Source organism: Plectrocnemia conspersa, unplaced genomic scaffold (genome assembly GCF_051122295.1).
Source record: "Plectrocnemia conspersa isolate PC_06_02 unplaced genomic scaffold, ASM5112229v1 ptg000013l, whole genome shotgun sequence".
In the NCBI taxonomy this organism is placed as follows: Eukaryota; Metazoa; Arthropoda; class Insecta; order Trichoptera; family Polycentropodidae; genus Plectrocnemia; species Plectrocnemia conspersa.
In genome coordinates, this window is record NW_028277177.1 from 1,115,801 (window position 1) to 1,141,694 (window position 25,894).

Consider the following 25,894-nt stretch of genomic DNA (forward strand, 5'->3'; position numbering starts at 1 on the left):
GCTTTTACTCATATTAGTTTATTTAATTTCATACATATACTACATGTAAACTCAAACATACATGAAATGTACAGGATGATCCAATTCAGCATTATAAATCAGACAGCTGTCAATAACCATGCATGTTCAAAATATCAAATGTTTATTTTACTTCACAAATTTTACTTTCAGACAAATTGAAGCACAGGCATGATAATCTTATTATTACGTAATAAAGTCATAAACATCATATCATTTTTTGGCAAGTTATATATAAAAACATATATCAAATATATAATACCAAAAATACCTTTTAACCAATATTACGTAATTAAGACGTACACATCGGCAGGTCAAGTGCTCCCAAAAAGATTCTTACAATGAACAGATTAGTCGATTGCTAAAACCTTTTTTGTACAGGATGATCCAATTTGAGTTTTCAATGTTGGCAGCACAATAAATCAGACAGCTGACAATAATCACGCGTATTAAATGTTAGTTTGCAACAACACACTTACGAAATGTATCGCTTAGTCACCGCTCAACGCGCTAAAATTCTTCAATTGTTTTACAGAAATAACAATTCTGCACGAACTGTGCAGATTTTATAGTCCTGCTGAGCGAACAATTCGCAGTGTAGAGAAAAAAAATGAAAAGACTAGAAGCGTTAAAGATAAGATAAGGCTTGTGCATTAGCTGAGAAAATTACTGCTGTAAATGAAAGTGTGGCCGAAGATCCGGAATTGTCGATTCGTCGGCGTTCACAGCTTGAAGCTTTTCGTATGGCTCCCTTTGCGCATTTTGCATCTGGATTTAAACCTACATCCATATAAAATTCAGAAGGTATGTTAATAAGCAAAATTGCCGCATATGGGGTAAGTAAAATCCACATGTGATAAACGAGAGACCATTACATGTCCAAAAAGTGATTTTTTGGTACTCATTGTGGTCCTACGACGTCATTGGGCCTTACTTTTTTTAAAAGCGATGAAGGCCGGACTGTAACAGTCAACGGTGAGCGCTATATGCGCATGATAACCGATTATTTTTAGCACGAAATCAAAGATTGACGTGAAAGACATATAGTTCAAGCAAGACTGCTGGTCATGTTTTTATTCTTAACATGTGTTCATTATTTGTAAGTATTTTAAATACATATTTTTTGTAATTGGTTCTCTTTATAATACTCTCATATCAAAAGTACCTAGTATTATCGCTTAGGATAGCTATCATATTTTTAAACATTGTGTAATTTCGAAGTGCAGACAAACTATGGAGCAACATGCGAAATGCGACGTCTGTCTGTTTTTCTTATTCCGCTTATTTTCCCCTGAGAGTTATGATGGCTTAGTTTGTATTTTGGATGAAAGTTCTAAACCTGATTTTAGTTTTTAATCAAATTCGTTTTGGTTAATTCGTATAGGTTAGGTTCGGGTTTGAACAGCAAAGGTATGTTTCGCAACTGGCAAATTGAGTTTCCATTCATAGGCACTTTAGAACACCATATAATTTCACTAGCGCCTATCAGTTACATTATATTTTTGCTAGTAGAAATATATATCTACAGGTGATAATATAGCCTCACTGAAAAATACACATTCACTGTAGCATTTATATGTTTCATGTAAATAAATAATGATAAGTATGAAAATGTATATATTACTACGCATGGAGAAGTTATAATCATATAATTTTACTAGTACCTGCCAGATAAATTAAAAGACATATTATAAAAAATATTTTCGGAATAGATTCAAGATTGATTTTCTTTGGATTTTTATTAGCAATAATCTGAGAATTTCTGGTTTAGATTCAGGGATGTCGTTTTATTTTATTTCAGGGAGAAGGCAAAAGTTGGCCAGTCAGTGGTAAAATATATTTATATCAATTTAATCTAATAATAAGTGATATAAATACATTTTAAAGTGTTTCATATATAGGAAAGGTATAATATTTTTATGACTCGATAAAAATATTCTCGTCGCTGGCAACACTGACATCTCCGTCTTGTGAGCTGTCATTGTGGGCATCCTTCGGGCTGTCACCGTCCCATCTGTGGGAAGAAAATGTTTCGCACTTACAGCAACTTTGACAAACTTTTGGGTGAGAAAACTATCGAAGAGACCTTCGAGAACTAGTTCCGTTTCTGTCCGACGCTGACGAAACTCCATTCTTATCTCATTTTAGAAAAGGCGACGAGCAACTTGCGACTTGACCCCGATTGGCCTTCGATCCTTCAAATTTGCGACTTGATCAGGCAAAATGATTGCACGTGAGTAGCTTTTGACTGTTATTTAAACTCTCTTTGTCCGCTTAAAGATCAACGCACTTTCGGGTATGACTCATGTTTATCTATTACACCGCTTATCGAATTAATTTCAATTTTCAGACCGAAATATGCAGTCACCGCCATTAAAAAGAAGCTCTCGTCTCCCAATCCACACCAAGCCATGTTTGCACTGCTAGTGTTGGAGAGTATAGTTAAAAACTGTGGTACGCCATCTAAAAACGCAATAGTCTTATACAATTTGTATTTTATGTATATCATTTTATGAACAACAGGTTCAGGCGTTCACGAGGAAATCGCTTCCGTTGCTAATTGCGAGTCTTACCGAGCGATCGTGAAATCTCAGACGCACGAGAACGTCCGAACCAAGATATTGGAGTTGATGCAAGCTTGGGCGTCCGCTTTCCGCAACATATCCAAATACAGAACCGTACAGGTATATATACGGCTTCTTTATGTTGTGACGGTATTGATTCCTTTAATTGAATTATGTTACTCGATGTTTTGACTTGGAAGCGTTCCAACGTGATTTGTAATTAAAATATAAATAAAATGACAGGTCCTTTTATTAAAGTAATATAATAATACATGTTTGTAAATTAATAAGTAAATAAATTTTGGCTAATTAACTTATATGATTGTAGGACGCTGTTAATATTTTGAAAGCCGAAGGATACAAGTTTCCAGTTCTTAAAGAATCCGACGCAATGTTTGCTGCCGATAGTGCTCCAGAGTGGTCCGATGGAGACGTTTGCCATAGGTAAATAATTAACAATCATTACTAGCATATTGAATTATTATTCATATTTTTTTCTATATAGATGCCGAGTTCCGTTCTCGTTAATGCAAAGAAAACATCACTGCCGAGCTTGCGGTCAAGTGTTTTGTCAGCAATGTAGTGCCAAAACTACCACGTTACCCAAATTTGGCATTGAAAAAGAGGTATTCTCTTATTTGCTATTTTCACTTTACACCGTTTATAATTATTTTTGTAATTTTAGGTCAGAGTATGCGACGCTTGTTTGGAAAAAGTCAATAAACCGATCCCTGGCGCTGCTGCAGCAAAGACGGATGCAGTCGATACGATCGCATCGTATGTTACTTCTACTGCATCGCCAGAAAATCAGGCATCAGTAAGTCTTAATTATGTTAATCCAATGTCATCAAATTTCATAAGTAAAATGTGTTGGTTATTATAGCGAAAAGATCACAAAAATAATATGTTAATTACTTAAAATGCTGCTCGTTTGCCAAAAACGCACACTAATATGAATAGATACAATTACCCATGCATTGTAAAAATCGGGGATATTTTACTAATAAAGTGCAAATTCCCTGTTTTATTGAGATACTTTACATTCAATTAAGACTTATTAAATTTGCTTAATTTAAACTATGGCGTTATCTACAGTTCCGTACTTACGTGGGATCGAACTTGGCGTTATACTCTTGCTCACGCTCGTTACCGAGCGTTCCCACTGCGACAGCGCCGACACGATTTTATTGCTTTTGACATGAATTTGTGACTTCTGAGTAGTGATAATTGTTTTTTGCACCCCTAATGACCAAATTTGATTTAAATATATTTCGACAAACACTTAAAATAAAAATATAAAATCGTGCCATCACCATCCTAGTATGAATGATCGGTCACATCTCGCGTATTGCTCTATAGTTGATCTGCACTTTGTTTTAAAAATATGATAGATATCCTTACCGATAATACTATGGACTTCTGATATGAGAGTATTTTTCAAAATGTATTCAAACCGAATTTTGGTCAATAGGAGGCCGCAAAAACAATTATCACTTCTCAGAAGTCAAATTGCTATGAATTTTTGACTAAATTAATTTTATATTATTGACATATTCTAAAATAAATAATATAATATAAAATAAATAAATATAAAAATATATTTACAATGGTCAAATAAATATATAAAAAATATGTGATATAAATTAACGAAATCTAATAATATAAAAGTGTTAAAATAAATTATTAAAACACTAATACTAGAAAGTATAATAGTAAAATAAATAAAATTAATTAAACGTTGAGAATCAATGATTTTTTTCTTTTAATTGACCATAAATGTAATATAAAATAACAACAAATAATTATGGAAAAATACATTAAATGAACTCACTTCCCGGTGTATACTAACAAATTAATAAATGTGTATAAATTTACTCACTACTCAAAGGGTTAACATCAAAGAAATACAATTTAAAAATGTTTGTTTTTTTAAAGTAAAAAAAAATCGCCTATGAAGTGGTTAATAATCATAAATTTAGGATGCCTTGTTATGGAACGTCGTCAATTTGTAATTATCATGTGACCATCTTGCAACCAGTTTTCACTAAAGGGGATGAATTCATAGTGAAGCTAAACACTAATGAGATTGGATCTAAATTTGCTTTGTCTCCTACTTTTTCAAGCTTTTTTTAAGGATGTGACACTTAATCACATCAATTTGTAATTTAATGTCAAGCTACTTTCATCATCTAGTGCTCCAGTCATTCTCTCTCCGCCCCGAAAAGTGTGCCAATCCCTGATCTATGTCATATATCTTTAATACAAATAATGCATATTTTTAACAGACGCCAAAGACTAAAACTGCTGAAGAACTCCGAGAAGAAGAAGAGATTCAACTCGCACTTGCTTTGAGCCAATCTGAAGCTGAGCAAAAAGAAAAAGAGAAACAGCGTTCAATCTCAACTCATACGTCTCCAGCTGCCACTCAACATCATGGTTATTATTTTACATAATTTAATTGATTAATTAAAAAATAATAAAATCTACATATGTACGTATAATATATTTTTAGGAAGTCCACCCAGTTCTGCTCCTCCTGCCGAACTGTCGAGATATTTGGACCGTAATTATTGGGAACAACGCGTACAGCCTTCGCCGCTACAGTTGGATCCCCCTTCGGCACCGACGCCTTCTCCCGGACCTGCTCCAGTTTCGGTACTAAATTCTTTTAAAGTTTAATTTGAATGCATTTTATAATTTATTTAATTCATCAGGGAATATCCGAAATGATGGTCAACAAGTTAGTGTCGATGAAGTTGGAGAACGGTAATTCGTCCGATCCTGAAATGGACGAGTTTGTATCGACGCTCAAATCTCAAGTAGAAATATTTGTGAATCGTATGAAGAGCAACTCTTCAAGGTACGTTCTAATATGTGTAGATTTTATTTATTATCTTTAATGTTACTATTTCGTTTAGGGGTCGCTCTATAGCTAACGATAGCTCCGTTCAGACTCTGTTCATGAATCTCACGGCTATGCATTCTCGACTGCTGCGTTACATTCAACAGCAAGACGATAATAGAGTGCATTATGAAGGACTGCAGGTATTTATTAATTTTTTTTATAAAAGTTGCAGATGTGTATATCGTTTTATTGAATTTATAGGATAAGCTGACGCAAGTGAAAGATTCGAGAGCTGCATTGGATGTTCTTCGCGAAGAACACGCGGAGAGAGTGAGACGTGCTGCCGAACAGGCCGAGTTGCAACGTCAATTACAAATGGCTCATAAGTTGGACGTCATGCGGAAGAAGAAGCAAGAGTATTTACAGTATCAGCGTCAATTGGCTCTTCAACGCGTTCAGGTATACACTTTGTTTAGCTGAGCCGCATTCGATCGCGATTTTAATACGTTTGTTATTATAGGAACAAGAAAGAGAAATGCAAATGCGTCAAGAACAACAAAAACACCAATACATGATCGGTGGGCCCGGAAACTTTTACATTCAAGGAAGTCCGGTGCATCAGTTTCATGGAAACCAACAGCCTCAACCGCCTTACGGCCAAGGCTATCCGGGCATGATGCCCGGTCTTCATCAGCAGTCTCAGATGGTCAGCGATAATCCCAATATGATGAGACAGGGACCTCCGAATCAAGGGCCGCAAGGAAATCAACTTCCTCAGCCCAATATGCCACTACAGCAAGTGGGACATCTTCCGCCAATGAACATGCAAGTGCCCGGAATGCCGCCAGGTCCGCAGCTCACTCAAATCGGACAGCACCCGCCCGGAATGGGTACTCTGCAACGCCAACCCGGTCCCCAAATGGGTCAATTACCTCAGATGAACCAGCTCCAAGGACCTCAATTGCCGCACATGCAGCAGATGAATAAACCGCCGCAGACGCAGCAAAACATGCAGCAACCAGCTCATATGGGTCCTCAAGCTCAACACATGGGACCTCAGATGCTCCCTCAACACGGTCCGCCGATGGGTCCGCAACACGGTCAACAGATGCCGCCGCAGATGAATCAACAGCCCAATCAGCCACCTCAACAGATGCATCCCAAAGGACACCCGATGATGTATATGGATCCGGAGATCGGACAGATGATGCACATGATGCAAAATATGAATCATATGAATCCTCAAATGGGACCTCCTCCCGGACATCAACCGCAACCGATGAACCACATGCCGAATCAGATGCCGCAAAACGGACAAATGAACAAAATGAATCCGAATCACATGCCTCCCAACAATCAACCGTCTGCCGGTTCAGACACAAAAGTTGGAATCGTTAATCAAATGGGCCCCGGATCGCCCACTTCGGCGCCGCCTCCTAACATAGTCACTCCTCAAGCTCCACCGGTGACGGCATCGTCTCCTCAAACTGTGCAGTCTCCGATTCCGATTCCCGTAGTCGAAGAGACTTCCACCGCAGAATTGATCAAGTTTGATTAATCTATGCAATTTATTTTTTTAGCTTATTGCTTTTAACTTTGCTTATTAGAATTCTGAAGCAATGTTTATCGTTCGTGTATCTGCAGATATAGAATTTTTTATAATTCATTAGTAAGATTTTTAACTTATTAATAAATATATATCATTTATATAAATAAAAAAAATCTTTTTTAAAATTTAAAATAATCGCCTCTAAAATATATGTATGTATACGGTGGATGATTTTTCAGCTTAGTTTAACAGTTGTGCCTGTGCATTTGTGTTATAAATTTAATAATCAAATGTAATTAATAGCAATGTTTTAAGTAAATATTTTATTATTTTATATTACATATAAATATGACATTTTTTCTCATTTAGTGTACTTTGTTAACAATAGTTAATATGTTTATCAAAAATTAAATTTACTATAAAAATATTTATCTTTTCTTTTTTGCCGAATAAAATATGCGGTTTTCAAATATTTGCTACATTCCAATTCGATCTCTGATTCAAACTAAACATTTAGCAGGTTTTTATACTATTTCGGATTTTATACAATAATTTATTTTCTGCGCTTTTTTACTATTTGTAATTATAAAAAAATATCTAATTAATTGGACTTTTATTGATTTAAATTATTTTTCAATACTAATCTCATGTATCAAATTTTGATTATGGCCAAATTTAAGAAAAACTATAGCACCTCGTTATTAATTTTAATAAATTTAAGTACTAAAACTATGGATATATATAAAAGTAACAAGAATATTCTTTTGATTATAAGAAAAGTTCGCAAAGCATCAAAATCAATGGGTAAGAAAATAACAGATTACATAACAGTTAAAAATATTAATCAAAAAAATATATACACACATATTTGTAAAAACTAACCAAAAAATACTCGAAAGAAATTAATTAGAGGCAAAAATCATTTATCTCCTTGAAACCTGATTTATTTTTGCTTGAGATATAAAATAATTTTTATTATATATAGGTGGGTGTATTTCCCACCTATATATAATAAAATAAGGGTGTATTATTTATTAATTTGGGCAAAAAATGCATATCGTTTAATAAAATACTATAAATTTTAATAAAATTAAAATATTTAAAAAAAATTATCACCGACTAGTAAACTCTTGCTCTTCACCCCCCCCCCCCCCCCTCCTGGAAAACCTGAAATGCCGTCTCTAATTCTAAATCAGAAATTCTAGGGTTATTAACTTATTCTATAAACTGTAGATTCTTTAAATCTTACCTCAATTTATTATAACAAGCGCAGATACTTTTTGTCAATCTTGGCTATATCGTATTCTCTACTTCTTTTTTTGGTGGCTCGATAGCTTTTCTGTCATTTATTTAAAATTGAAATCTTTCAACGATTATGCATAATATTTAACGGCCATAAACGTATTTGTATCCCAGTTAGCTGGATCATCGACAATATTATCAAAAACTCGATTAGTTCTACACTATTCTCAAATATAGTCGGAAATCATTTCTTAACCTTAGATGCAATTAATGCGTTAATGCGTCTAGAATCTATCTCGAAAATATGTCATTTCAGTGAAATCATATCTGAATTCATTTTTACCGGTAGATATATATATATATATATATATATATATATATATATATATATATATATATATATATATATATATATATATATATATATATATATATATATATATATATATATATATATATATATATATATATATATATATATATATATATATATATATATATATATATATATATATTTACTAGTAAACATATAATTTATTTAGCAAGTGCTGGTATAATTAGTATATGTTTTCAACTTTTCCATAACTAGTAAATAAGTAAATAAATAAATGTAAGTAAATAATGACAACTATGATAATGTATAAATGTTACACATATCTATTAACATAGTTATCATTATTTACTTACATGCAATGTATAAATTTTACTGTGAATGTGTATTTTTCAGTGAAATTGTATTTCCGCTAGTGAATTCCAAATACATTTTTACCAGTAGATACATATGTATTTTTTCTAGAGAAATTATATTTTAACTTAACTATAGTGACATAAACAACTCTAATAACTTAAATGCATTTTATAAATATGTAAGAATATCGTTATTACAATGATACATGTTTATATATAAATAATTTTGCTACATTATCGATTACGAGATTAAACAAAGTGGAACTTTTAATCAGCGTTTTGGTCATAAGTATTGTTACAACAATAAAATTAACTTATTTATTTGCTTCAAAACTATAGTGTCATGACCAAAATATATTTTTAATCATGGCAGCACCGTTGAGCAATGGCGGGCTTTAACAAATGTCTTCCGTCAAATAGCCGACTTTACTGCGTAAATAGGCTATTTTCGCGGCGTGTTCGTCGGTAGTGAGTGAGAAAAAACAAAAAACAAAATGGAAGTGGACGAAATCGAAAGTCCGGAGAGCCATATGGCTGTTTGGCGAATGTTAAGCAAACCGATGACATTTCTTCTTGAAAACCCTGAACTCGCAGAACAGGGCCTGGAAGCCCTGATGATGTCGATTATACAGTCGAAAAGGTTCGTACGATCGAAAGAAATGCACATCACTCGACATTTTAATGTCAACTGTCAAAAACTTGTGTTTTATAATTACACTTGCAGGGACTTTGCTAACGTGCTGGTACCTCCTACCCAACTGCCTAAAGAGATCGAAATGCAATACTGTACGTTCAACAAATGGCTTCTCGGACGATTGTTTTATATTCTATCCGATAAAAACTTTTCGAGGTTATATTTTATCATTGATCAGTTAAAATCTCCAATTTTAATAAACAAAAAATCAAATAAAAATTTTAATTAATCATAAAAATGCAAAGTAGCAACTTTAATTATATTATATTTAATTAAATGCTGATGCAATTGTAAAATGTCGTTAGGAGCCGCTGACGCATTTATGCGTCATTGTTGAAATGAAAAATATATAGCAGCGGCAAAAAACAGGTCCATAATCATTTTTATCACTAATTTAAAATTATGTTTTTGAGTGATCACAGCAAAATACGACCCTTCTGTCAAATGTTAATATTCAGAAAAGTGTCATCTTTTTCTTGTAAAATTTTGATTTTATAATATTGGAGCTTTTAACAAATCTAAGTTGTGCTACATAATTATTTTTTATGATATGTATGTATTATATTGAATTGCAGGTATCATCAGACTAGCATTAGAGCGCAGTTGAAGATATTCTCCGTATTATACATTTCCGAAGCTCCGTTTTGTAATGAGATATTAACCGAATATATCGTTTTTTTCGAGCGATTGATTAATTATTATTATAGCACGCAAAAGCGAGAATTTGAAATATTACAAGCTTCTTTCTTAACCACGGATCAAAATTACTCCTTCATTAATAACTTAGATTTAACACCCATTACCTTGATCATCAAAGATGTCGAAACATTGAAAAAATTAATCATATACATGATAAACTTATTGTGCCAATTGATGATATTGATGAACGACTTGCAAAATAACGATAGTAGAGTATTAATGAAAGTGTTGTACTGTTTCAAACATTACGATGTCGATATAAAGTACGGAGCTATAGATTTTTTTATTAATATCATTAATCACTATGGATTTTCGCAGCATCAAGATTTTATTTTCGATTTTTTATTTATGTTGGATGATTATTTAACAAATTTAGAGCTTTATTTGAACGACGGCAGTTTGAATACTTTACGATATGTGAGCGATCTTAATAATCAACTTGTTCGATTATTCAGCACTATACAATCTCTGGGTGGAGCTTCGGATAAAAAAAGCAATGGAATAATATTGAACATTTGCAAAAGTTTGTTGGGAATTCGAGAAGTCGATTGTTATTCTGAGGAGACAAACGATGATAAATGTTCTATTTTCAGTCCGGAATTGAAAATTTCTTGTTTCATGGTAATCGACAAGATCTACGACGTCGATGCGTCTTATGGCTATCAAGCGTTTAATATTATAAAATATGTAAATGATATACCGTCGTTCTTTTTGGCGTTGATTATGACAGAAGTTAATACTTTTGTCAACTTTGAAACGATCGATCGCAGAGAAAGTCACTTTAGTTTGTATGAAATCAGTTCTACTTATAAAAGAATAGAAGCATCTTTATTCTCGGTGTTAGAGAAATGTTGCGATTATAATCTCGATATGCCAACTTTAAAACAAAACTTAGAACTTTGCTCCAACATCTTAAGCTTGCTGCAAAACTTTCGCATCGAATATTACAGCAGGCAGCAGCAATGTAAAAAAGTCTTTTTGGAAATATTTCATCTGAAGCATAACAGCGACAATGTGCTAAACGAATTCATCAAAGATGAATTACGACTTCATATATTCAGAAAGGAAAACACGACGCAGATTCTCAACGCACTCAAGAATATTCTGTACATGTTCGATGCGAAGAAAGAGGAAGCGGTCGAAGAGATAATGCTGTGCATAGATATTTCTATGTTGACACTTTCGCTGTCGGCAGAAATTACCTTCCAAGATCTTTTGTTAATTCTTCAGCTAGAATGTTTCTCTTTGAACCCCGACAAGGCGATCTTTGACTTACGTACTTATGGAACCTTTTCTAAAAAATGTCATGAAAAGATTCACATACACTCTCTCACCATTCTGTTAGTGCAACATTTACAATTGGGTCCAGTAATGGATGCCGAGGAGTGGAATATGAGAATCACGAGCATGATAGATAAGTTGGATTTTAAAAATGCTGAAACTTATTGCCAGGTATGTTGGAACATATTTTCTTCATCAACTAGATTCATACTATTTATCCTATTTTATGAATATCTATTCCTAAATATTTTTGAACTGCTTAAAAATATTGTTGTATTTTATAAAAACAGACTTTAAAATTGACTATTAGGCATAGAATAATAATTTATAAATATTTATGCATTTCTTTATTTTAACTTAAAACATAAAAAATAACATAAGTATTTATTTATCTCTATTTCTAGTATTAAATCTATGTACATCTTTATTTATTATTAAAATAATCTGATAACATATTATTTTCCAACTTAAAATAAGCTGAAAACAACTATTGACAAACGTCGCGTCTCGTATATTGCTCCATAGTTAGTCTGCATTTGGTTATTACAGTATGTTTTAAAAATATGATAACTATCCGTACCGATATTACAGACTTCTGATATAAGAGTATTGGACAAAGTGTATTAAAACCGAATTTCGGTCAATAGGAGGGCGCAAAAACAATTATCACTTCTCAGAAGTCAAAAATTCACGTCAAAAGCAATAAAATCGTGTCGGCGCCGTCGCAGTGGGAACGCTCGGTAACGAGCGTTCCCACTGCCACGGTATATGTTCCTTTTTTATTTGTAATATTATTATAAGAGTTGTAGTATGAACGCTAGATTACCGGGCCTACCCACTGCGACAACGATGTCACGATTTTATTGCTTTTGACGTGAATTTTGACTTCTGAAAAGTGATAATCATTTTTGCACCATTCTATTGACCAAAATTCGGTTTGAATATACTTTGATCAGCCTTCTTATATCAGAAGTCCATATTGGTAAGAATAGCTATCATATTTTTAAAACAGTGTACTATCCAAGTGCAGATTATTGAGCAATATGCGAGATGCGACATCTGTCTAAATATCTTCTGATCATTTTTCCCTGAGAGATGAGTTGGCTTAATTTGTATTTTGGACTTAATTTAATGAAAGTTTTAAAACCTTCATTAGATTAGGTTTGGGTTAGACAGCAAATGGATGATTGAGTTTCATAGACTTTTCAGAGCAGCATATAATTTCACCAGGGCCTACCGGTTTAATTATATTTTAAATTATTCACGGGTTCTCAATCAAATGTTTTCAACTATATGAATATTCGAATAATTGTATAATATTCGTTTGTTGCAAATAAAATTAAAAAAATCATAAATTGAAACAATTTGTGTACTTAAGCAACACAGGTAATTGTTTTTTCTTACAATATACATACCTAAGTGTCAAGTGCCACTCCAAAATCTATGGTCTTGTTGTGTATTTACTGTGCTTCGATATGCCGGACGATTAGACTCTTCTTTTTAACGACAAAAATGGTTTTATGCATTTGAAAAGTATTTGTGAATATGTTTATTGCTGTATCTACTGTGACCGAAATTCACAGAATTGACAGACTGGATTTTAATCCTTTATAACAATGAATAAAACTATTATGGGCTTCTTTGACGCAGGTAGATGAAGATGACATGACAAATCTGTTTTTATGAAATAAACAAACTTTTAAATTTTTTTTGCGTTATGAATAATATTGGATATCAATATAGAATTATATTTCAGATGTTGGAATTGACTCCATTGCTGATTCTCAATGATATATTACCGTCCTATCAACTAATCACCGACTATCTTCATCCAGCATTGCTAACCAAAAACGAAGATATACACTCCACTTTATTGCAAATGTTGCCGGTGATAGTTTGCATTTTGTACGGACATTACATGGTCGTTCAAACTAAAAACTACCGCGAGACGAACAACATCGAATTCAGCATTTCTTCCATGAACGGCTTCAATATAAGCTTCGTGTGCCTCCACTGCTACAACTCTACAACTCCGTCATGTTCACACAAAAACATTGAATCCGAGTTCGACGCCAATAATATGATGGTATTAACCGAGAAGTCAAAGTTGAAGTATTCCGACATCGATAATATATTATGCAACTTGAAGACGCTCTTTGAAAAATTTCTCGATTTCAAGACATATAAAAATATCCTCGGATCCACTTTGAATAGATTGGTGTTGACGTTCATCAGACATTCTGTGTTCGTACCACTGGAGATTTGCGACCTCTGGACGTTCGATAAGCTTGAAGACCTTCTAACGATTTTACAACCCTTCGTAACAGCCGTCATGGTATAATATATATATATATATATATATATATATATATATATATATATATATATATATATATATATATATATATATATATATATATATATATATATATATATATATATATATTATATAAAAGTGAATATTTATTGATTTTTATTTGTGTTTTAGCAAAACGATAAAATAAACAAAGCGTCGAAGAATGAAATACTCCAATATTGTATCAATCTACTGATTAATTCAACAAAGACGAGTTTAAAAACCAACGATTCACATGAACAGATGATTTGCTTGGAAGGAATCAAACAGTTTGGTTTGAGCGGTGTCGAAGAAGTAATTTTACCGTCCATGAAAATGTTGATATACTTTTTGATGTATCCAAATACTTCCTTCGCTTCTAAAGCTTCGTATTACATCAAAATTATATGTGAATCTCATAATACGACACCCAATAAGGTGTATCACAAGTATAAGAAAGATTTGTGTCAAGTTATGATGTCTGTAGTGTCATTTAATTATATAGTCGGATTCAGTTTTGCTCAGTCTATGACAAAGGTGAGTTTAATTATTTATATTCCTTTCCATCTTATTATTTATTTGAATGTGTCCAGAGAACTGAATTAAAAATAATTGTTCTTACAATGACTCTGGAGTCGGGCCTTTTATATCCGTCTTTGTACACTTTATTTGTCAAATCAGGATAAAGAATCGCCTCTGTATCTATATTATTAAGCTAATCAATCCCTATTTTTCAGATAACGAGATCTTTCGGGTTCGTCGGATATAGAGAGTTTATTTTAAAAGATATGCACCATGCCCTACCATACCTGATACCATTATTGGCAAAATCTGATAAATTGAAGCCGATTATCGGCGAAATATCATCCGTCATACCTTGCACACAAGCCAACTTCATCATAGAACGCTTCCCACACATTTACACTCACATCTATCTATCAGAATTGGAAGAAGATACTAAAATTTGTTTCGACTACATCGAAAGAATAACACACGCGAGCTTAAATTCTTTAATCAAGAAGCACTTGACTCTGATTTTGACTGAACTGTTATTGCAATACTGCTCCGGAAAGGAGAGAGTGATAAGGGCGTGCAAATGGCTAGCCAGCATGGACGAACAGTCCTCTCCGTATTTCCTGAATATATCTATGCCGCTATCTCAAGTCGCCGATTTTATTCAACCAAAATTTTTAGGCATTCTCGGGTACTTCGATAATAAGCTAATACATTCAAAGATAGCTCTGTCGGTCAAGAGAAAAGCGCTGCAAAGTTTTCCGCATATATTAAATTTGATGGGCATCAAACACATGACGCCTTTGAAGTTCAAGATTTTGGCTATTCTCCGCACGGCTTTGACCGTTATGAAAGATTATCCGGAATTGAACGCTGAAGCTTGGAACGCGTTCATAAGGAACGTTGATATAATAGCTTTAGGTCCGATACTGACTACGATCTTCGTATCGATGATACCCTTGCTACCGAAGGCGACTAATAAAATAAACGAAATCTTCGAATATCTGATCGTTCATAACGAAACTCTACTTTCGAATCATATCACAGACTTGTTCTTCTTAGAAGATATGGATTTGAATAGCAAACTGAAGGAAGTTGTCGCGAAGCATTCCAGTAAAAAGATTCCGAATAATTTAGTAGAAAAGATCAGATGGTACACAAAGTATTTGAATCAAGACATTAACGAAATAAAAGTATACGCTTTGAAGTATCTTTATAAGTTAATTAAGGCTCATCGTATCGACTTGGATAATCTTATATTCGGAAGCAAGACTATCAATCCTTGCGTTGTTGATTTGCTTGAGATTTTGATAGCAGGTATGTTGGAGTGTTAATATTTAATGAACTTCAAATTATTTTTAATACAATAAATCCAGGTTGCCGTGATAAAGATCTTCAAGTATCCGATTGGAGCGGACGTTGTATTGGACAATTGGGCGCAGTTCAACCGTCAATACTTCCTCAAAGGCCAGCATTAGCGCACAATTCGACCCCGTTTGCTTTTAACGTGAAAGATATGACTTTTATAAAAGCTGCTCTAGGTGAACTCACTCGCGCTTTTCAATACGAGAAGCATACAAAGGTTTTTATTTATACATTTGTGTGTTTTGTTGCTGAACGAACTCGATCCAATATATTATATTTTTTAGGATATGGATCGTTATGCCTTAGCAATCCAAGTGATACTAACTACATTCAATATTTCGCCCCAAAATGATAAGAGCGAGGTTTGGAATAGTTTTCCTGATCATATGCAGCAAATAATGCAACCTTTTTTATCATCAAGGTATATTTTCATTACAATATATTTAAGAACTCACTTTAGATAGTTATCTACTATAGAATAGGGTTTCATGACGCAACTTAAAAAAATCAAGGGAGTGGCTTTTATCAGGAGACTCCGAAACCATCCGCTGTCAGATTGCTTATCTGCCATAGTTTTAATCATATCGCCGTTAATGTTTTTTCTAAAAAATATCTAAGCTAAGCTCATTAGCTACTCTGATCTACCATCTTGTTTCAAAATAGCAGCTATTAAAAATATCCTTAGGAAAAATAGACCATATAAATATTTTGACTAAATTTGTTAACAAGCCAAATCCGCCATCTTGTTTCAAAATGGCAGATATTAAAAATAGTATCAAAAAAATCATATAGAAAAAATTTAAGAGGTTCAAAATGCTAAATAATAATGTGAATTAAAATAAAATATAAATTTTTGATGTTTTTTTAAACTAACTTTGTGGAAAAATTTAATAGGTCCAAAAAAACTTCTTAAAAATAGATCCTGTAAATATCTCGACCAAATTCGTTAACTGGTCTGATCCGCCATCTTGTTTCAATATAACAGTAACTTAAAAAATCGTAACTGCTAAAGAAATGGAAATAAGAGGTTAAAAACGTTTTATAATAGAAACTTAAATACGATAAATATTTTTAAAAAAATCCAAAATCTCGGCCAAGTTCGGTAGCCAAACTGATCCACCATCTTGTTTTATATTGGAGGCTATTAAATTGATTTCTTTTTAATTTGTTACTTCGTTTTAAAATAATTAAGAAGTCAAAAATGTTCTATGAATCTTTTGTGAAAAATAGACCATATAAATATTTCGGCTAAATTTGGCCAGCCAAATCTACTATCTTGTTGCAAAATGACAGATTTTCATTTTTTTTAAATAGTAACTTTAAAAAAAAAATTTAAGAGGTCTAAAATGTTTAATAATGTAAATTAAAACAAAATATAAATTTAAGATATTTTTTTGAAAATGTAATTTTATGAGATAAATAGTTTTTGAGAACACGATAATAAACTTTTCTTAAAATTTTTTTTTTTAAATATAACAGTCAAGTTCGATGAGTGGTCTGATCCGCCATCTTGTTTCAATATAACCGCTATTTAAAAAAATCGTAACTGCAAAAAAAATAGATCAAAAACGTTTTATAACAGAAACTAAAAACGATAAATATTATAAAAAAATCATATATCTTGGCTTATATGATTTTTTTTATATACTTGGCTTAAAATTCATATATTCGGTAGCTAGTCTGATACGCCATCTTGTTTTAAAATGGTGGCTATTGAATTTATTTATTTCTAATTTATAACTCTGTTAAAAAAATTCTAGAGAAAAAATTAAGAAGTCAAAAATGTTATATGAAGAAAAATATACAATGTAAATATTTGACTTAATTTGTTAACCAGCATAATCTGCCATCTTTTTTCAATGGCGGATATTCAAAAAATTTAAAAATAGCGTCTCAAAAAATTTAAAAATAAAATTTTTAAAAGGTCCAAAATGTTTAATAATGTGATTTAAAATAAAATATAAACTTAAGAAAATTAAATTTTATAAAAACTTTATATGATGAATATTCATTTTTTTTTCATTTATCTCAGCTAAGTTTGCTAGTCAGTCTTAATCACTATCCTTTTTTAAAATGGCGGCTATTGAATTTATTTATTTTTAATTTGTAACTGTTTAAAAATATACTAAAGAAAAATGTAAAAAGGTCAAAAATGTTTTATGATAGATAGTAATATGAAATATAAAACAAAATAAAAATTTAACACTTTTATACCTAGAAATCTACTTTTATCTTGCAGCCTTTGCTAATGATTTTTTTTAATATAGTCGTTCTTGTGTTAGAATATTTTGGCACCTATTTATGCCATACATTATTTTAATATTATAGTTCAATAAATTAAAGTAATTATCAGCGTTGAATTATAAAAAATAACCATATTACTAGTGATTTTCTTAAAGCTCAAAAGGTTAATTCATATTTTATTTTATAGGATGCATAATTATATTTTATTTTATTTTACTACGCAATTTATTAACCTGGAAAATTATGCACTGATTTAAAATATTTAAAAAGATTTTTAAATATTTTATAAAAAAACTAATAAGCAGTTTTACTTACACTATTCATACATGTTTTTAGATATACAATTGCCTTTCCGACTAATCCGATCAAGGTTCATCCAGTTTTTGGTTCAAAGCAAGCGCCTACGTTCAATGAATGGGCTTATAAGTATGATCACAAATATATATTCCATTTTGGTTATTTTCTTAATCTACATATATATTTTATTGCAGTTGGACCGAACAAATGATTCCGTCTATAGCGGATAACACCATACAGGATATGCTCCGTTGCGTCTATCCTGCTCTTAAAAAAGATCAAAAATCGCTTATTCTCTTTCTTCCCTATATAATACTGCATAGCGTTTTATCAATGGAAGACTATACAACAATTAAAGAGGAGATTTTGACCGTAATAGGTGATTTATAATATTTATCATCATGTAGCTTTAACCTCTTAAATATTTTATTTTATAATAATTTTTAGATATGAAGACGTTTGCAAACGCTTTAAGCAAAAATGAACCTGCAAAGATGAGATTGATGAAAAGTTTGAATTTAACGTCGATAATGACGTCATCGGTCATAGAAGAAGGTACTCACGTTAAATGTTGCAGAGTCACATACAATCTCATTGATTTCTTTAATAGATGGTTGTTGGAATGGTCGTGGAATGGTCCTATGAAGAATTCTATACACAATGTGAATTATAAGTACGTATATGACGTATATATTTTGAACCATAACATACCCTCCACCATGAAAATTATTCATGATGTTATGCATATCAGCGTGCTTCATTATTTTTAGGTTTATTGTATAATTTTAGGAAAATCAAGCTCTTCGTCAGCTCTTTTTGCAATTTGACCATCGCTCGTGGAAACTTTTTGTGTGGGGAATTGGAGAGATCGTTGCTCTATTTAGAAATGTACATGGAAGAGTCTGCCGATCATATCAAGGAACAACTGGGATTTTTGGGAGAGATTTATTCAATCTTAAACGAGCCGGATTCCGTGGCCGGAGTCATGAGTATGAAGCAGACTGAGCCGTCTTTAACCGAGCTGATCTTGTGCCATAAAGTCACCGGTGATTTGCAAGATGCGGCTACTTGTTACGAGAAATACGCCCAGCAAGGCAATATCGACGATGATATATTACAGGTATTTGACTATCAAGAAAATTAGGGACTTTTAACGATCTTAATCCTCACGATTAGATTGTTTTTAGGGAATGGTCGACGTATATTTAGCTCTCGACCAGCCGTTCACCGCCTTACGATTGTTACAAAAAGCTGAGCATATGGAAACTGGAGAAGGCTTAGCGGCTGAACCGTTTTGGAGATTAGCTATGTTTGATGATTTAGACAGTCTGTTGAAGCAACCCGATGTAAGTATACGCACACTAATTAAAATTTTCAATATCTAATTTTGAAATCACTACGATATAGGTTGTAAATGACGATCAATGGGGAGTGAGCGTCGGACATTGTTTATTGGCACTGCGAGGGGGAATGAGAGACACATTACAGGATAAATTGCAAGCGGCTCGATGTTCGGTGATGAAGAGACTCGAAGGCAGCTTGAGTTACGTCTCAGCCGAAGAGAGCGTGTATCCTCGAGCTTATTCCTCGGTTTTGTGCTTACACATGCTTTCGGAAATCGGTCACGCCGAAGAAGTTCTTCATAGGTGACTCATTTAATACACATTATTATCACTTTAAGCGGCTAAAAAAATTATAATGCTCTAAATTGAATCAAATGACGATTATTTGCATCATCAGTTTTTAACGATAATTTTTTAAATGATGCGTATTCTAGTCATCGGCATAATGAGTGTTGAAACTTTTATTTTTCAGTATTAAAAATTTAGACGATCTAGATCCGAGTTGTTGCCTCATAATTGATAATCTAATTGAAGATTGGAATTTGAGGCTTAGATTGCTTCAATCTTCGGCAAACACCGTCGAGCCCGTATTGAGATTGAGACGAATACTTTTGGAACAATCTAAAGACATATTGCAAAACACTCATCCTACGACAGTTTCCATATTGGAAAACCACATTGGGAAGTTATGGTTGCAGAGTGCCAAGTTTGCGCGAAAAGCTTCTATATTTCAATTGGTATTAATATTTTCCGTCGTGATATGGATGCTCATTAATAATAGGATTATTTGGTCTTAACAACATATTTTTTCACCATTATATTTTAGGCCTATATTTACATATTAAATGGAGAGCAATACGGTCCTAAAGAATTATTTATTGAAAAAGGAAAATTGTATTGGATGAGAGGTCAACAAGAACCAGCTTTTTGTACTTTAAAAAGAGGTATTGAGGAACATTTTGCTGACTTGAAACAATTATCACCTACTGATAGGTATTTTTTTTAAATTATTTATTATATACATATATATGCATTAGTGCCGTGCCGTCATTAGACTAGAGGGACTAGGTAAGACCCTTAAAATCTTTTACTTAAAATTTAAAAATATTAATAATACAATTACAATTAATTCAAGACGTTATCCGTCGGATGCACTACATGAGTTAGTGGTAGTGAATTGTTATGGACTGTCGTTCGTGTGCGTTGGTGCATGTCAGATTTGCAGGGACAAGCTTCTTAATTCTATTCCCTTTCCTTCGAAGACAAAACATTTTTTAATTTACTCTTCTCTTCAAGCATTCACGGAATTTTTAGTAAGAATATTTTGATTTGTGTCTTTCAAATAACAATATGAAACATTTTTTTTGTTAAAATAACACACATTTACACAGAACTTCAAATAATACAAATATGAAAGGAGACTCGGCTCGCGAAACGATTCCTTCAGAACAAATCACAGGAGCGCGCGGAAACAAATAACGAACCCTTGAAATGTTGCATTCTCAATCGATTGTTCGACAATTCATTCAGAAGTTTAAGTTTTGAAGACATACAAGATGTTATTAAGAATGGTAGGCCTACTCCGAATAATTATGTTGTCACGATTATTATAATTCGTCAAAATGACTATCTGCATGTAAATCGATAAACAAGCTTTTTTGTTGGCCTTATATTCTATTCGAAATAGATCAGGAATTTTCATTAAGCCTAAACACGCTATAATCTTTTATACAAATTGAAAATCTTTGGAAAATCTAGAATTGACGTTTAACAGGGACATCATTTCAGCTTTTTTTAGAAGAATGCGAAAATTGGCCAGTCAGTGGTCGTATATTTCAATTCCATTTAAATTCATAGTATTTAGAATCATTGTTTGGAATCAATTATCAAAAAACAATCTCTTCTCAGAAGTCAAAAATCCATGTCAAAAGCAATAAAGCCGCGCCGTCGCAGTGGAAACGCTTGGTTTTCTAAAAATATATTGAACTATGCACGATTACACGTGTAGCTTACGTATTCCACTGTGACGGCGCTGACACGATGTTATTGCTTTTGATGTGAATTTTTGACTTCTGAGAACTGATAATTGTTTTTGCGCCCTCCTATTGAATAAAATTCGGTTTGAGTATACTTTAACTAATGCTCTAATATCAAAAGTGCTTTAAATATACTTTGATAAACACTTTACACTTTGTCTGGTTGTTAATACTTACTTGTAGGTATTCATTATGTCTGATTGACTTACCCAGATAGTACAGATTTACTCCATTGTCTGTCAGGTTACAACGGAAGATTTAAAATAAATAAATATATGGTTGAAATAGAGAAATATATAAAACAAATCATATCTTATTTGCTGATTGAAATTCATTTTTTTCCATACCTAGTCCCTTGTTTTAAAAGTCATGGCACGCCACTAATATGCATCCTTTTTAAATCTTTTGACTGTTTTGATTTATAACAGAAAATTGTGCGCTAAAGCAAAGTTGTTAATTGCATTATACAACGATCAGACTGTAAATGTGGATATGAACGTAAACATAACACATTATAAAGATGCTGTCGAAGTTTATAGACAATGGGAAAAGAGTTTGGTAAGTTGTTCTAAACATATTTTTTACACACACAAGTTATTTATTGAATACTTTTGCTTGTGTGTATAAGTTTATAAAATATACGACAATGCACATGAAAAAGATGCGGCTCTGATACAGACATTTGTTACATTCGTAGGTCTGTCTCGCTGGTTATTTTGAACGAGTATATGCCGCTTTAGGGAGCGACGAACAGAGAACGGAATCCGGATACAAGGCTCGCACTAAAGCCCTCGACTGCTATGGAAGTTCTTTACAATATGGTCATTCCAAGATATATCATAGCATGCCTAGAATGTTGTCAATATGGTAATTGAGTAACATATTATATTATAAAATATAAATATCTAATCGAATCAAATCGCTATTTTTAGGTTAGATTTTGTTCCACTTCCGAACGACACACAAGTTACGAAAATTATGTGTTCGATGATTGAGAAATTCACGGAGCGTCTCCCGTTATATTTGTTTTTGACGGCGTTCTCTCAAATTATATCAAGGATATGTCATCCGATAAAAGAAGTAAGTCTTATTTTTACAATTTTACAAAGAACCGATTTTAATTCATAGCAAATCTTATATCAGAACTAATTTACAGGTGTACGACCAGATCAAATCTATAATTGTAAAACTGATCTTAGCATATCCTCAACACGCTTTGTGGATGATGATGTGCGTCATAAATTCGAGTTATTCGCAAAGGATGAAACGCTGTCAAGAGATTCTGAACGATCCGCGGCTCAATACTCCGACAATGTCAAAGTTTATAAAAGACTTTAAAACCTTGGCGAAAAAGCTTATCAATATTTGTAATAAACCCGTAAGCGAACAAGTTTCAGTGACTTATGTATCTAAATTGGACAAAACTTTACCTATCCTGTTAGCGTCGGATAATTTCAGTCAAATTATGATGCCTCACGATCAGTTCGTCAAAATTGTGCTGCCATCGAACAAGAAAGGAGCAATGTTCGATTACGATCCGTTTCCGTCTCTAATCTATATTGCCAGAATCGAAGATCCAGTCAATATTATGCCTTCTTTGCAAAAACCGAAGAAAGTTACGTTCAGAGGATCCGACGGAAACAAGTATATTGTCATGTTGAAGCCGAAGGACGATTTGCGCAAAGATTTCCGATTGATGGAATTCAACGCCGTCGTGAATCGATATCTTCAAGAGAATCCGGAAGCGAGCGAACGGAGATTATACATCAGGACGTACACGGTGCTTCCGTTAAACGAGGAATGCGGGCTCATCCAATGGGTCCCAAATTTAGTTGGATTGAGACCGATTTTGATCAAGATCTACAAGAATAAAGGTAAGTTTCAAAACGCACTACCTGGGAATAGATTTAGAAACTTACTTGTTCATAATCGACAGAGATTTACACGGGAAATACGGAATTGAAAACTTTGGCTTGTGACGTCAACGATTCGATTGAAAAGAAAAGATTGATATTTGAAAAACAACTGATACCGAAACATCCTCCCGTCTTCGGTGAATGGTTCCGATTCACGTTCGCTGATCCGCATAGCTGGTATGTATATGTAATTTATTATTTTTAATTTTTAACGCTAACCTGAAGATGATCGCGATTGAAAGCATTTGTGCACAAAAATAGTAACTGCAGGAAATCGTATTATCAATTACAAAAATCAATATATATATACAAAAATAAAAAAAATTTAAACAACAAAATATATATATATATATATTGTTACTTAAATTTTTATCGGATTTATTTAACATGTTACTTAGCTTTTTGAGACTGACGTTTCGTCCACCGATGTTTGGGTCATCATCATGGGCCTAATTTATTTATTTAGATTAAATTATGACCATAGTAACCTTTCAGGTTACCCCAATGCGTCACAATGATCGAAAATAATAATTGTATTATTTCAATACACAAATATATATATATATATATATATATATATATATTTAAAATAATACACAAAAATGAATAAAATAAAACAAAATTAAAATATACGAACTAGACCCGCTCCTCGTAGCTAACATTTAACAGGTCAATGTGTAATGCCAACGCATTAAGGAGCCGGATGGCCACAGCCATGGGCGAGTTGGCAAGTGCGGACGTCCTAGCCCCAACGACTACTACTTTCCCTGCAGCCATAATTTTTTTGGCGATTATCTTCAGGTGCGAAATCGAATGGAATGTTTTTTCTTTTCGTCGCAGTAATCCTAGTTCATTCTTGCAAAAATTGATTTGCCCACAATGTTGTAAACACGTTGTTCTTGCTCAAATATATGAGAATTGAATCGCGGTTATTGAGACACTGCATTAAAAATTGTTAGTACCTCATTGAGGTACTCCCTGATAACTTTGTTTTTCATCCACTTTACGCTAACCATATATTTAACATAATTACATATTTTTAAACACCTTTGAATCTTTTTGTTTTCAACCATTAAATTGATATCGAAGAATGCTTCTCCCGAAACCTCGATTAATAATTGTTTCTCAATGAAAATGCCCTCCTTGATCACATATTTGTAATGGTTGTTTTTAACTTATGCATTATCGAATCTTCTGATTTTTTAAGGTTTCAAGCGCGGACTGCGTACGTTCGAACGACAGCTGTGATGTCAATGGTCGGCTATATATTAGGCTTAGGCGATAGGCATGGAGAAAATATTTTATTTGATTCAACGAACGGCGATTCTGTGCACGTGGATTTCAACTGCTTATTTAATAAGGGCGAAGAATTTCTATATCCAGAAAAAGTGCCGTTCCGACTCACGCATAACATGCGAGCTGCTATGGGACCACTGGGTTACGAAGGAATGTATAGGTACGTTGTTAAAAGACGTCGATCATTGACTATCGATCATTAGCGTCAACTTTCTGTACTTATCTTTACAGAAAATGTTGCGAAATCACAATGAGGGTTTTGAGAGCTCAAACGATGATTCTGATGTCGGTGATACGACCTTTCGTCTACGATCCGCTAGTCGCATGGCAAAAGCATATGTCTCGCTTGGATGACAACGAAAGAACGAATCAGCAGGCTCGCGATCATCTCGCGCATATAGAGCAGCGTCTCCAAGGAATGGTAAATATTCTTTCATCAGTATTTTTCGCAAAGAATATCTTTGATATATTTTTATTACAGATGCGTTCCAATGGAAAGCAGTACTCAATGGCTCTATCTGTCGAGGGTCAAACGCTAAATCTAATTCAAGATGCGACAAGTGTTAACAATTTGTGTCAAATGTTTATCGGATGGGGGCCGTTTCTGTGATTATTTTATTAAAACATTATTATGATGTACCTTAAATGTTAATATTTTATACGAATTTTATAATAAAAATAAACGTTAAATTCTAATAATAATTTATTTACTGTATAATTTTTACACAGTTCCATTGATTAAAGAATATGTTTAGCATGATTTATCTACTTACATGTTTAAAAACTATTTAATTTTTATTTACTTTTGACAATGACGAACTTAACAGTAATGAGTTGATTTATATCTTTACATTGTAAAACATAAATACGTTTAATTGTAGATTATATATATATATATATATATATATATATATATATATATATATATATATAAGAAAAAATGTACAAAAATTCACATCATACATATTTA

The 25,894-nt window shown here is 32.8% G+C and overlaps 2 protein-coding genes across 3 annotated transcripts; both read left to right on the forward strand.

Annotated features, from left to right (window-relative positions):
* Nucleotides 1-1,939: 1,939 nt before the first annotated feature.
* Nucleotides 1,940-7,401, forward strand: Hrs (Hepatocyte growth factor regulated tyrosine kinase substrate). The gene is made up of 13 exons (XM_088202079.1): nucleotides 1,940-2,082; nucleotides 2,167-2,251; nucleotides 2,369-2,472; nucleotides 2,542-2,702; nucleotides 2,911-3,026; nucleotides 3,088-3,208; nucleotides 3,268-3,399; nucleotides 4,868-5,018; nucleotides 5,095-5,237; nucleotides 5,297-5,442; nucleotides 5,501-5,627; nucleotides 5,689-5,886; nucleotides 5,948-7,401. The coding sequence occupies exons 1-13, from the start codon at nucleotides 2,046-2,048 to the stop codon at nucleotides 6,983-6,985; spliced, it is 2,559 nt and encodes an 852-aa protein (XP_088058205.1). The 5' UTR covers nucleotides 1,940-2,045; the 3' UTR covers nucleotides 6,986-7,401.
* A 1,866-nt stretch (nucleotides 7,402-9,267) lies between these two features.
* mei-41 (ATR serine/threonine kinase meiotic 41) lies at nucleotides 9,268-25,620 on the forward strand. Of its 2 annotated transcripts, XM_088202052.1 has the most exons (24): nucleotides 9,268-9,545; nucleotides 9,630-9,755; nucleotides 10,175-11,750; nucleotides 13,336-13,914; nucleotides 14,068-14,451; nucleotides 14,652-15,744; nucleotides 15,804-16,009; nucleotides 16,077-16,213; nucleotides 18,373-18,462; nucleotides 18,528-18,712; nucleotides 18,781-19,006; nucleotides 19,123-19,453; nucleotides 19,521-19,679; nucleotides 19,741-19,979; nucleotides 20,149-20,413; nucleotides 20,503-20,669; nucleotides 22,141-22,270; nucleotides 22,410-22,579; nucleotides 22,645-22,792; nucleotides 22,869-23,586; nucleotides 23,649-23,805; nucleotides 24,836-25,084; nucleotides 25,156-25,345; nucleotides 25,406-25,620. In XM_088202052.1, exons 1-24 carry the CDS (start codon nucleotides 9,400-9,402, stop codon nucleotides 25,532-25,534), a joined length of 7,800 nt encoding a protein of 2,599 aa, XP_088058178.1. In that variant the 5' UTR covers nucleotides 9,268-9,399; the 3' UTR covers nucleotides 25,535-25,620. The 2 variants fall into 2 exon arrangements, with proteins under 2 accessions (XP_088058178.1, XP_088058179.1); XM_088202053.1 differs by lacking the exons at nucleotides 19,521-19,679; nucleotides 19,741-19,979; nucleotides 20,149-20,413; ... (7 more) ...; nucleotides 25,156-25,345; nucleotides 25,406-25,620 and having other exon boundaries at nucleotides 18,781-18,888; nucleotides 18,944-19,006; nucleotides 19,123-19,262.
* Nucleotides 25,621-25,894: the final 274 nt, after the last annotated feature.